This window comes from Odontesthes bonariensis, chromosome 4 (assembly GCF_027942865.1).
Source record: "Odontesthes bonariensis isolate fOdoBon6 chromosome 4, fOdoBon6.hap1, whole genome shotgun sequence".
Lineage (NCBI taxonomy): Eukaryota > Metazoa > Chordata > Actinopteri > Atheriniformes > Atherinopsidae > Odontesthes > Odontesthes bonariensis.
Window position 1 is genome coordinate 9,205,163 of NC_134509.1, and position 10,746 is coordinate 9,215,908.

Here is a 10,746-nt window from a genome sequence, read left to right on the forward strand (position 1 = left end):
TTGTTTTGAAGTCAGCTTGGTCTGAAATACGAAAAGGCCTCCGTGTTCACTTAATGTAGGACAAAGACTGACCTCGGAGATTTTGTGTTCTGTTTGTCTGGGAAAACTATCCCTCACCTTCAGACCTCACAGGCACCCTCCCTTTCATCATATTGGTCAAACTGGCATGGGAACCTCCCCCTGAAGTGTAGCCAGAACTGTATGCTTGCCGACGACAAACTCTAAACTCCAAAGTACTTTGCTTTCATCTCCTGCAGGTTTTTACCCACTCTTGGCAATGTGGAGCTGTCATATGGCACTACGTCGGCTCCAGAGGATTGCTGCTCCTTTGAATATCCCCAGGAGTGTAACAAGTAAAGTGCAGAGAGAGATGTCATCCCTGCCAAGGGTGTACGTCACCAGACAGATCCCACCCGAGGGCCTGAAGATCCTCAAAGAATCTGGACAGTGAGTCAGAAAATTGTTCTACTATGTTATTTAGAATAATCTTCTTTTAAAATAATACACCTTAACCGACCAATGAAATGTCTGCTGCATCGAATTTAACGTGATACCCACATGTAGTTAGGATTATCTGCTTTATTCATTATGTACTTTGAGTTAATATTTGCCTGTAGGTTGGTAAGATAAGACCTATCAGCCTGAAGGGTATTCCCTCACATCACTGCTAAATAAATATCTCACAGGATCTTAAAGTCCCTGTTTTTCAGCTAGAAATAAATATGCCACCAGAAGCATTATCTGTGTCATATTTATGTTTTGGATGTGTTTTATGCACTTCTGACCACCATGATTCCTGATAAAGAGCTATTTGATTTGCTCCGGACTTTAAGTTAGGGTTTGTGTTTCCCCCCAGGGTACAGTTTGAGCTGTGGGACTCGGACGATGTCCCTGTTCCAAGGAAGGAGCTGCTTCAGAAAGTCAGAGGTGTCGACGGTCTGCTCTGCGTGCTGACGGAAAAGATTGATGCAGAGTTGCTGGATGCTGCAGGTGTGAAGTTAGTCTTTGAGTTGGTCTATTAACCTGAAGGCAATAAACAGTTATTCAGCTGACCTATGCGTTTGTATGTGTGTGGCGTCCTGTAGGTCCGAACCTGAAGGTCCTCAGTACCATGTCAGTGGGCTTTGACCATCTATCTTTGGAAGAGCTGAAAAAAAGGTGGTTCCTATCTTTCTCCTTCCGTGTTACACATTAAAGTCAGCATCAAATATTCTCCTATTGGGATTTCTACATAGAAAAAAGGCTTTAAATGCAAACATCCCAGAGACATAGATGTGCAATGTTGTGTGAAATGTTTGTGTGTCTCCCCGCAGAGGAATCCGTGTCGGTTACACCCCTGAAGTTCTGACAGACGCGGTTGCTGAGCTGACTGTAGCTCTGCTGCTTACAACCTCCAGGAGGCTCATTGAGGCCACACATGAAGCGAAAAAGTTTGTGTGCTTTACACACAATCACAGACAAGCTCAACTCTGATAATGCACACCACCACAAAGTTTATAAAGTTCCGATATGTAGAACTTTCTTCATCTCTTACTTGTGTTAGTGGTGGCTGGGGGACGTGGAGAACTCTGTGGCTATGTGGATATGAGCTGGCCAACAGCACTGTGGGTATTCTTGGTCTAGGAAGGATCGGTACGTGTGGCACAATTACACTAACACATCATGGAGCCATTTTCGCTTTGATTGAGATGTTTTCCACAGTGTTTCTGGGTCTGTGTGTTTGTGGGCACTAAGGTGTGGCTATCGCAGAGCGTCTTGCACCTTTCAAAGTAAAGAAGTTCATCTACACAGATGTGGCGCCCAGGCCCGAGTTGGCCAACCAGATCAATGCAGAATATGGTAAGGAATAGACACACAGTCCCACAACCAGCTGGTTATCCTGTCACCCATCCATCCATTTTCTATACCCGCTTAATCCAATGTAGGGGGTTTAGGGGGTCGCAGGGTTATCCTGTTATGTGGATAGGAGATCAGTTCAAGGGGAATTGAAAGCACTGGCTTGTCAAACGTAAAGATCATTTCCCACGGATGTTATCCTGCAAAAGATACATCAGAGTGATTGTAATCAGCCACATAGACAAAAGTCATACTTTGAATATAATACTACAGTATTGCTGAATCTCTCACTTGTTCTAGTGTCTTTGGATGAGCTGGCAAAGCAGTCGGATTTCCTGGCTGTGTGCTGTGCTTTAACACCAGAAACAAAAGAGGTCTGCAACAAGAGCCTCTTCTCCAAGATGAAAAATACCTCCATCTTCATAAACACAAGCAGGTACCCCAACCTCAAACACCTCGAATGAGCTTGGAACATATTTTTTTAAAGATGCTCTCCAGTTATAAACATCTCCAAGTGAGAGCCCCTGGCACCAAAAGGAACACCAAAGCAGCTAATCTTGTAGAACGTTTTCAGCATCAAAACAGCAGGAAATTGTAACAAAAATTCCCAAAATTCCTAATGTATTGAAATGTGATGAATTTGGCAAACAATAGTCCAAAATACATTACAAAACATACACCATAACAGCTGAGGGCAGAATAATTAAAAAAAAGACTTTTTGTGTTGGTCTCAGTCGGTAAGTATGTGCTTCCTGTTGTGTCAGAGGTGGGGTGGTGAACCAGGACGACCTGTACGAGGCTCTGTCTACCGGGCAGATAGCAGGTGCTGGATTGGATGTCACTGTCCCTGAGCCTCTGCCAACCAGCCACCCGCTGTTTACTCTCAAAAACTGCGGTGAGCCTGTCAGACATTCATATTGGCCGTTCTGCTGTTATCCCCGTGCTCGCTTCTCACCGCAAATCATTTGAATTCTCTCATCCCACAGTGATTCTTCCACACATTGCTAGTGCCTCCTACACCACCCGTAACGCCATGTCTGCCCTGGCGGCGAACAACCTCCTCCTTGGCCTGCGGGGCGAGCCGATGATCAAAGGGCTCAAGCTGTAAGAAGAATCTGGATGGAGTTTGGGAGAATCAGTTCTACCTGCGTGTCTAATGACATAAATCCAGGACATTAAGTGTTCACCTATCCCTTTCATGCCTTTTCACAAAATAATGACAAGCAAACTGAATTTCATGGTTTTTATTAAATCTATACAACAACTGAACGTACTTTACAATCTTCATGACCTTCAACAGTAAAGAGACAAAACATTGAACCACCTCTTGGTTACACAATGCGAGTTGTATAGAAAAAGGAACACAGGAATCCTTCTGCTTTGGCAACCAAAGCCCAGCTTTTAAAGCAACAGGGCTTAAGGCAGTGACTTTTAGAATCAATTTGCGCCTTTGCGACATTATCAAAAAAATCTGGCATATTCATACAGGGGGCAGTACAGTCAGTGCATTTTTCTCACAGAGACTCGCATGAAAAGCTTTGAAGACAACATCGTTACGACTCTTTACGGGCTTCTCTCTTTGAATCATGGCGACCATCTTGGAGGGTGAAGGCTGGCTGTGAGTCAGGTTAGACATTTAATCATCAGTGGGTATTTTAAACTCTGCAGCCCAACTGTAACAACTTCCCCGCCGATCACATGTCACGGACAGCAGGTTAGATCACGTTAACGAGGCCATTTTTCTTCTGAAATAAAGTGTCGAGAGTGTAGATTAACGTCTCAAATATAGGTGATGTGTGTACTATACAGGCTAACAGTGTAATGACTCAACATTAAGGTGCCGACAGGATTGAAAGCAGTGCCCGAGGTCACGATACATCAAGAATACACAATACAAAAAGGCAAACGTGTTACTTTTCATTTAGGCTCACTAAAACAGAACTCTACAACACCGCAGGAACAATGGTCTCAGTTAACAAACTCTTGACCAGCGAAGCTGCTCTCACAGGATATACAACCGAAAGGCAGGTGGATGTACAATTACTGATATAAAGGTGTTTCATAGGAGAGGCATATCTAATTTGCTCGAGTCCTATGGTGAAACGTAGTTATCTAACTTACAGTGAGTGTCAGCACATACCAAATTACACACGGGCGATAAGAGACACTTAAATACATTTTCTAAAAGCCAAACAAAGAGAGAGAGAGAGACAAGCCCTGTAAAAATATTTTGTTTTCGAATGATCGGCGTGTGAAACGTTCCCTCTCCTCTGCGGACATGATTGGCTGCCCGCCGAAGGAGGAAAAATAAATGCTAAACTCTTGGCTTTTAGACCCAGATTAATGAGGGAGATCATAGCAACGTGTTCACATAGTTCTAGATTCCAGTAAACATATTAGTTCTACAAAAGACTGATTTGTCGAAGTGCTTTCGTGTCAGACAGTGTGAACCAGAGCAAACATGGAAAAAGCACTCGCAGCACAGTAGCAAACTTATAGAAATGTTTAGTACTTCACGTGCTGTTCTCAGTCAGCTTCAATATTTACATTTCTCATTTTTTTTCCCAAATACATGCACGATGGACTCCTGTCCAACAGTTCTTTCAGGAGGCAAACTATTACCAAAGAAGCCTGGGTGGCGTAAACTTTTTTTTTTTCCCTTTTTGGCCACAGCTGAACTCGTTTTGGCGTTTTTCAGTCAGCGACTCGCTCAACGCCACATCTTTTACGGTCATAAACCACATCAAACCACATCATGACACCAAATGAGGTTTATTTACAGTGGATTTCCCTGTCAAACTCCCATTTCAGTGTTAAAACGTCACTGTTTCTCAGTATCGTACATTTTTTCAAAAATAGAGGCACGGTTGGGAGGAAAGACAGTTTTTTTTTTTTTTACTTCCCTAAACAATGCATCTTCACTCTAAGGTCAACAGGTGAAGCGTAAACCGAGGAGAGGATATTAAGAATTATTCAAAGTCTCCAAAGACGTATATGTGACAAAGTACTGGTGCCAAACCTTTCAAAGCGAGAAAAAGTTATTAATGCAGTCATGTGAAGTAAGGCCCCATCAATACAACGAGATTCATTTTGCCTGCTACGAGAAATATTTAACATTAACCGGGCTGAGCGACACTATCGATGATCGTTGGACCAAAAGGCAACTGCAGAGTTTTATAATCTCACGTCGTCCTGACCTGATTTAAGGATTGAGTACGCATGAAAAAAAAGTGGAGTATCTATACATAGAAGTGTTATTTACCTAATTTCCTATTTAAAAAAAAAAAAAAAAGCTTCAAATAGAGTTCACAACATTTTAACTGCATTACAATGACAAAGTTAAAGGGATAGTTTGCCTCTTTTGACATGAAGCTGTATGACATCCCATATTAGCAATATAATTTATGAACATTTTCTTACCCCCTGCTGTGTCCTGTGAGCCGAGTTCCAGCCTTGTTTTGGCGTTGACAAAAGTAGTCCGGCTAGTTGGCTGGGGCTACAAAAATAAAGCGTCTTGCTTCTCAAAACAATATGCGTTCAAAAGAGTGATACATTTGCATCACAAAATCGTTCATCCAGAAAAAGTCAGACCTCACAATCGCTTGGCACTATTTTCTCTCCCTTCGTATCACTACGGGCTGTGTAAACTGTGCAGACCGAAGTGCAGGCCGAGCAGTCCCCTGCTTCCGAACAGGAAACAATGTAACAGGTGCAGCTGTCGTCAGGTGGCTGCATGCATTGATATGAAGGGAGGCAAAAAATAGCAGCAGGGGGTACGTCAAATTTAATAAATGATATTGCTAAATGATATTGCTAATATGTCAAAAGAGGCGAACTATCCCTTTAAACAAACCAAACGCAAAACCCACCCGACTCTGTCGTCTCCTGTTCGTTAAACGGTCAGACGGCTACAGATTTCCCAGCATTACGCAGGCTCGCCCAACACCACCGACTCTGGCTCCATACAGCTTTTTTTTTTTTTTTTGCACAATAACCACGGGTTCTCAAGTATTTACATACATACAGTTCTCCACAGTCTACATGAAGGCCCATAAACAGAACAAGGCACAGTCAGTGTGAACAGCTGGGAGAGCCCGATGGGACGCTGCTACAGATTGTGCAGGTGTCGAATGCAAATTCTTCAGTAACAACCTCGTCAAAGTTGCTTCCAAGAATAACTACAAACGATTCATTTCGACAGCTCACGATTTTTTGTTTTTTTTTGGAAAACACAATACAGTCAACAATTTTAAAAGCTGACCTGACTTACACGATGTAATGACAGACCTTCATAGAGCATACACGACAGTGGCTAAAATACAGTCGAGTGAATCAAAAGCAATCCATGTTCCATTTTTGCTCCTCCTCTGTCGTTATCATTTGTTCCTACAAAATAAAAGGGTTCACAATAACAGAGGATCTTGACAGTAAAGGCTCGTCCAGAACAGCATCTAAGATTACGCCACCGTCCCTTTTCTTTGGTCTGTTTGGACAGAGCAGATAATGAGATCAAGTAGTTCTTTCAGAGCTCTACAAAAAAGAAAAAAAAAAGTTTCCGCTTTGGGGACTAAATGTGTTGAAGTTGGCACGACGCACTCTGTTCACTTTGACCCTACAGCAATGCGTTGGACATGTTGCTGTTCTGCCAGCGCAGACATGTTGTCTTGGAATGCTTGTACAGGTGTGACGACTGGCTGAAGCGTTTCCCACACTTCAGACAGGCGTAAGGCTTCTCTCCTGTGTGCACGCGGATGTGTTTCTTGCAGTCGGTCAAGGTGAGGAAGGTTTTGCAGCATATCTTGCAAGCGTATTTTCGTGCCCCCTCAACCACCAGGACGTTGTGCTCTGAGAGAGCCTTCTTGCACTTGGACAGAACATCTGCCGAAGCCCTGGTAAGCTGAGGCGGGAGGGAGGTGGGCCTGCCACTGTTAATGTCATATCCTCCGCTCTCGTTGAGAAGCAGGGGATTGGCCAGACTTGAGGAAGAGGAGGCAGCATCTTGAAGAACTACTCCTACTCCTTCACCTGCCATGCCAGCGGCAATTTTCGGAGCGATTCGTCTGTAGCTTGGATAACCCGCAGCGGTTGTAGTCGCTCCTCCCGGCCCTCTTGAGGGGCGCCCCAGTGAGTGAAGCCCGAGACTGGATCGCTGGAAGTCCAAACCGAATGGATCTACTCCTCCTCGCCCTCCACTCGCACTTCCACCACTTCCTCTGGGGTTTCCTAGACCATCATGCAGGGGGCGGAGGAACAGAGAATCAGCCTGCAGGTTATCTCCAAAGCTGTTTCGACACTCACCGCTGAGACCACCTGACTGCAGAAGGGACGAAGAAGCGGAGCTAGACGGTCCAGCAGCGTTCTGTCTCAGGAGAAAATTATGTGCTTCGGCATCTCCGGTTGTCGTGTTGGGAAGGTCATCCTCTCCAGCAACCAACCCCGACCCACCACTCCCAAAATCCTTCGGGCTGAGGAAGCTGGAAATGTTGAAACCAGATTTACCACTAAGTCCGCTATTGCAGCCGAAGCCTCCTGCGACTCCAGCGCCGCCTCCCATGCTGCTCTTGAGGAGGAGCTGCGAGCTGGACTGGAGCAGGGGGTCGGAGCTGGGCTGGGGCTCGGAGGTGAAGCTGCGGTCGCTGCTCTCTGAGCTCAGCTCCACCTTCTCCTCCTCTTCCTGACACCCAGGCTCAGCCGGGTAGCTCCCCTCTGCCTGTGACATCACGTCGCTGTTTTCATCTGCTGCCTCGGGCGAACTGAGCGGCTCTCGTTTAACCATCACCTATGTTGAAAAAAAAAAAAAGGCCAAGAGAGATTTAACAATGATCAGAACTTAATTTGAAAACTTGAAATGTTTCTCTGATAAAATTCAATAAAAAATAACAAGAAAGTCACATTGTGATCACCAGAATACCAACATGTCGTGCCGAGAGTTTTTACCTTCTGCTCTTCCTCTTCTTCCTCTTTCCCTGATTTGACCCCTGCTCTGTTGCCCTGGTGATCCTGGTCACTGATGTCCTCTTCTTTGCTCACACCCCCCTGCATCCTCTCCCCTTCACAGTGTCCGCTGTCTGACTGACTTGGCATTTGAGGGTCATCTTGAGACACTGAGACTAACCCGGTGATTGCAGGACCCAACTTGGATTCATCCCCCATCTTGTGGGAGTCGGGTGAGAGAAGTGCGCCGTCCTCTCGCTCCGCACTCACCCCGTCTTCTCCTAACAAGCCCAGGTTAGGAGCAGAGGGGCGCTGCCTCTGTCTGGGCCTCTCCTCTGAAAGTCCAAGAGCAAGAGAGGGCTTACGTTTGTGGAAGCGCCGGACCGGGAAGGAGGCCCTCTGCTCGACCCCTCTGCCACCCACCCCATCCTCCTCCATCCCACCCAAAGCAGAGCTCACCAAGCTGAGCCCCAGCTGCTGCAGCAGGAAGGAGCGCTGCAACTTCGACGTGGCAGCGCTGGCAGCGAGATTAGCACTCGCCCCTAAAGTCGGATTCCCTGCTAAATCTGCCACTTGCTGCTGCCTGTGCCTCTGCTGCTCCTGCTGGGGGTGGTGACGAGGGGGTCTGTCGGACGAGGGGGACATAGGCAGCGTGCGCGTGGTCAGGTAGTGCTTGCAGGCCTTGACAACATTGTTGAGGTGCAGGTGCGACGCAGCAAGGAGGATATCCATGACATTGCTCTCCCCCAGCATTAGTGTTGACGTGTACATCATGTCAACCAGAGCAGCAAAAGCTTCAGCCGTCACCACCTGCAAGCACAAAAAGTTTAAGTATCATGTGATCAGTACACAGGAGCGACGGAGTCCCTGTGAAAAGTCCAAACCTCGCTGTCCAGCTGGATCATGTTCATGCTGGCGTCTCCCTCTGCGACAGTGAACAGTGCTCTGAAATGGGTGCTGCAGGCCGCAAGCACTGAGCGGTGGGCCTTGAAATGCCGGCTGCCCACCACGATGACACAGTCGCACAGCTGGCCGTGAACGCGCTGATAGTTGAGCTGCTGGAAGATCTGTTCAAAGTGGCCCGGGAAATCCATGGCCCTGCAGAAACAACAGTCGATCAGCAGAGGAGGCAAAGTCACATGTGGGGAAAAAGCAGCTGTAGAGCTGAATAATTCAAGATCAAAAGAGCATCAATCAACTCCATATATTTGTCTTTATGCAGCTTCTGAAATGTGACGGTCTGCTGATTTTCTCTGTTTAGGTCTGCTGTATCGGATCAGTCATAGTAAGCAACTTCACCATAATTTGGCCTATTATATTAATAAATATGACAACACATAGCCTGTATTAAAGTAAAGCTGGAGTTTCATTGAGGGTTTGCACAGGTGATAATGAACTGAATTGGTTTGATAGCTCCGTCATCAACTGTTGTTAGTAATGATATAAAGGCTGAATCCTGCAGCTTTTTAATGAGGGCCTTAAAATGTTGTTAGTTAAAAAGCACCATGAGCAATATGTGCCTGGGGTTGACTATGTTGCTACAAAGTAAACATTGAGAAGTAGCTCGCACTTAAGCTAGTCTAGTTGTTTACATATGCGCGTGGTGAGCAGTTAACTTCTAACTCCACTTATAACACAGTAGCTACAGAGCACACCCATCCTCATGGACAGCTAGCAAGTCACTGGTCAGCAGATTATCAGTTAGCTAATTCAAATGCAGTAGCATAAAATATCATTGTGTTGTTAGAACAGTGAGACATAGAGCCCGACATATGTAACATTACCTTGAATTTTCCAAAAACGCTGATATCAAGAGGCAGAAAAAAGTCCTGTTCAGAAGCTGAAGAAGCTAAATTTAGCTGGCTGCTACCCAGCAAACTGCCTGCTAGCTACAGCGCCAGTAGCGGCATACGGTCCCCCTGGGATGATCCGCTCGTCTCTCTCGGACTTCCCCCCCGACAAATTGCCCCCTAAAATGTAGCTATCGACAGCTAACACCGCTGCTGCAATTACCAACATCCCCCGCTGTCCACGTCCCCGCAGTTTGCCCGCACAGGCTGGATGGTTTTAGCTGCCGGCAGTAATACGGTCACCGTTGGTTTTCAAACAGACAGGCAGGTCTTAGTCTCACAGCTACCGGCGGATATAACTAATGGTTAACATTATGGTAATGGGGACCGGTCCCATCGGGAGCGAGATGCAAGTGTTGTATGTAATTTCAAAATTTTGCCCCTCACTCAGACGGTTATTCAACCCAGACTCACAGGGTGGCGCTGTGCTTAGCAACCACGTTCACGGCCCCCGTGAGGCGAAGTGCTGCAGTTTTATAGTTTCACCGCACGATGTCGCTGCTGAGTATCAGAGCATTCTCTGAGCTCACGGCAAAAAGTTTTTCATCAGTGTGAAGAAAATACACATTCAAAATGTCTTTCCTTTATCAAAATTGGTAAATGGTCCTCTCTTATTACGGCAAGTTTTTAACCGTTTCTGTGCTCTATAAAGCACTTAAAAATATGTTTCATACATCTATTGACACAAACACTAATGCTGTGCCTATTTAATTAAACAGAAGCCCTGTAAACTAAACAGAATGAGATATTGGGCTGTAATAATACAATTCAATTCATCTTTTTTTCCTTCATTTTTTTCCACTAATAGCAATAATGGAAATTCATTTCAAATCTAAATTGGGTCATAACTGAGGTTTTGAAGTTGAAATTAAATACTGAAAAGTGGTCTAAAAATCAAATAATGGGAAAAGGTTTAAAAACTGAATGCCTATTTCTATTTCAATTCATTTAATTTAAATTCGAAGCTAATTCTGACTTAGCATTTAGCAGAATGTCTCAATATTCTAACTTTGCATCTCGAAATTTTTAAATGAGAAAATCTCAAAACTGAATTTGCATCTGGAATTGTGACCAAATATATATTTAAAAAAAATACTGAAACATTAAGTGGGAAGTCTGACATATC

The 10,746-nt window shown here is 45.1% G+C and overlaps 2 protein-coding genes across 2 annotated transcripts; one reads left to right on the forward strand and one right to left on the reverse strand.

Annotated features, from left to right (window-relative positions):
• The first annotated feature begins 263 nt into the window (after window positions 1-263).
• Window positions 264-3,095, forward strand: grhprb (glyoxylate reductase/hydroxypyruvate reductase b). The gene is made up of 9 exons (XM_075462833.1): window positions 264-447; window positions 857-990; window positions 1,086-1,158; window positions 1,314-1,430; window positions 1,544-1,632; window positions 1,735-1,839; window positions 2,137-2,272; window positions 2,601-2,731; window positions 2,823-3,095. The coding sequence occupies exons 1-9, from the start codon at window positions 278-280 to the stop codon at window positions 2,942-2,944; spliced, it is 1,077 nt and encodes a 358-aa protein (XP_075318948.1). The 5' UTR covers window positions 264-277; the 3' UTR covers window positions 2,945-3,095.
• zbtb5 (zinc finger and BTB domain containing 5) lies at window positions 3,065-10,026 on the reverse strand. The gene is made up of 4 exons (XM_075462832.1): window positions 9,555-10,026; window positions 8,655-8,868; window positions 7,774-8,580; window positions 3,065-7,615 (listed from the first exon to the last, which is right to left on the reverse strand). The coding sequence occupies exons 2-4, from the start codon at window positions 8,862-8,864 to the stop codon at window positions 6,449-6,451; spliced, it is 2,184 nt and encodes a 727-aa protein (XP_075318947.1). The 5' UTR covers window positions 8,865-8,868; window positions 9,555-10,026; the 3' UTR covers window positions 3,065-6,448.
• Between the last annotated feature and the right edge of the window lie 720 nt (window positions 10,027-10,746).

Bases quoted from the DNA above. Each gene is read 5' to 3' on its own strand.
- grhprb (XM_075462833.1), top strand. From the start codon at position 278: ATGTGGAGCTGTCATATGGCACTACGTCGGCTCCAGAGGATTGCTGCT. The intron at 991-1,085 runs GTGTGAAGTTAG...GGCGTCCTGTAG, and splicing joins AGAGTTGCTGGATGCTGCAG to GTCCGAACCTGAAGGTCCTC. The intron at 1,840-2,136 runs GTAAGGAATAGA...CACTTGTTCTAG, and splicing joins CCAGATCAATGCAGAATATG to TGTCTTTGGATGAGCTGGCA.
- zbtb5 (XM_075462832.1), bottom strand. From the start codon at position 8,864: ATGGATTTCCCGGGCCACTTTGAACAGATCTTCCAGCAGCTCAACTAT. The intron at 8,581-8,654 runs GTTTGGACTTTT...TTGTGCTTGCAG, and splicing joins TGATCCAGCTGGACAGCGAG to GTGGTGACGGCTGAAGCTTT. The intron at 7,616-7,773 runs GTAAAAACTCTC...TTTTCAACATAG, and splicing joins AAGAAGAGGAAGAGCAGAAG to GTGATGGTTAAACGAGAGCC.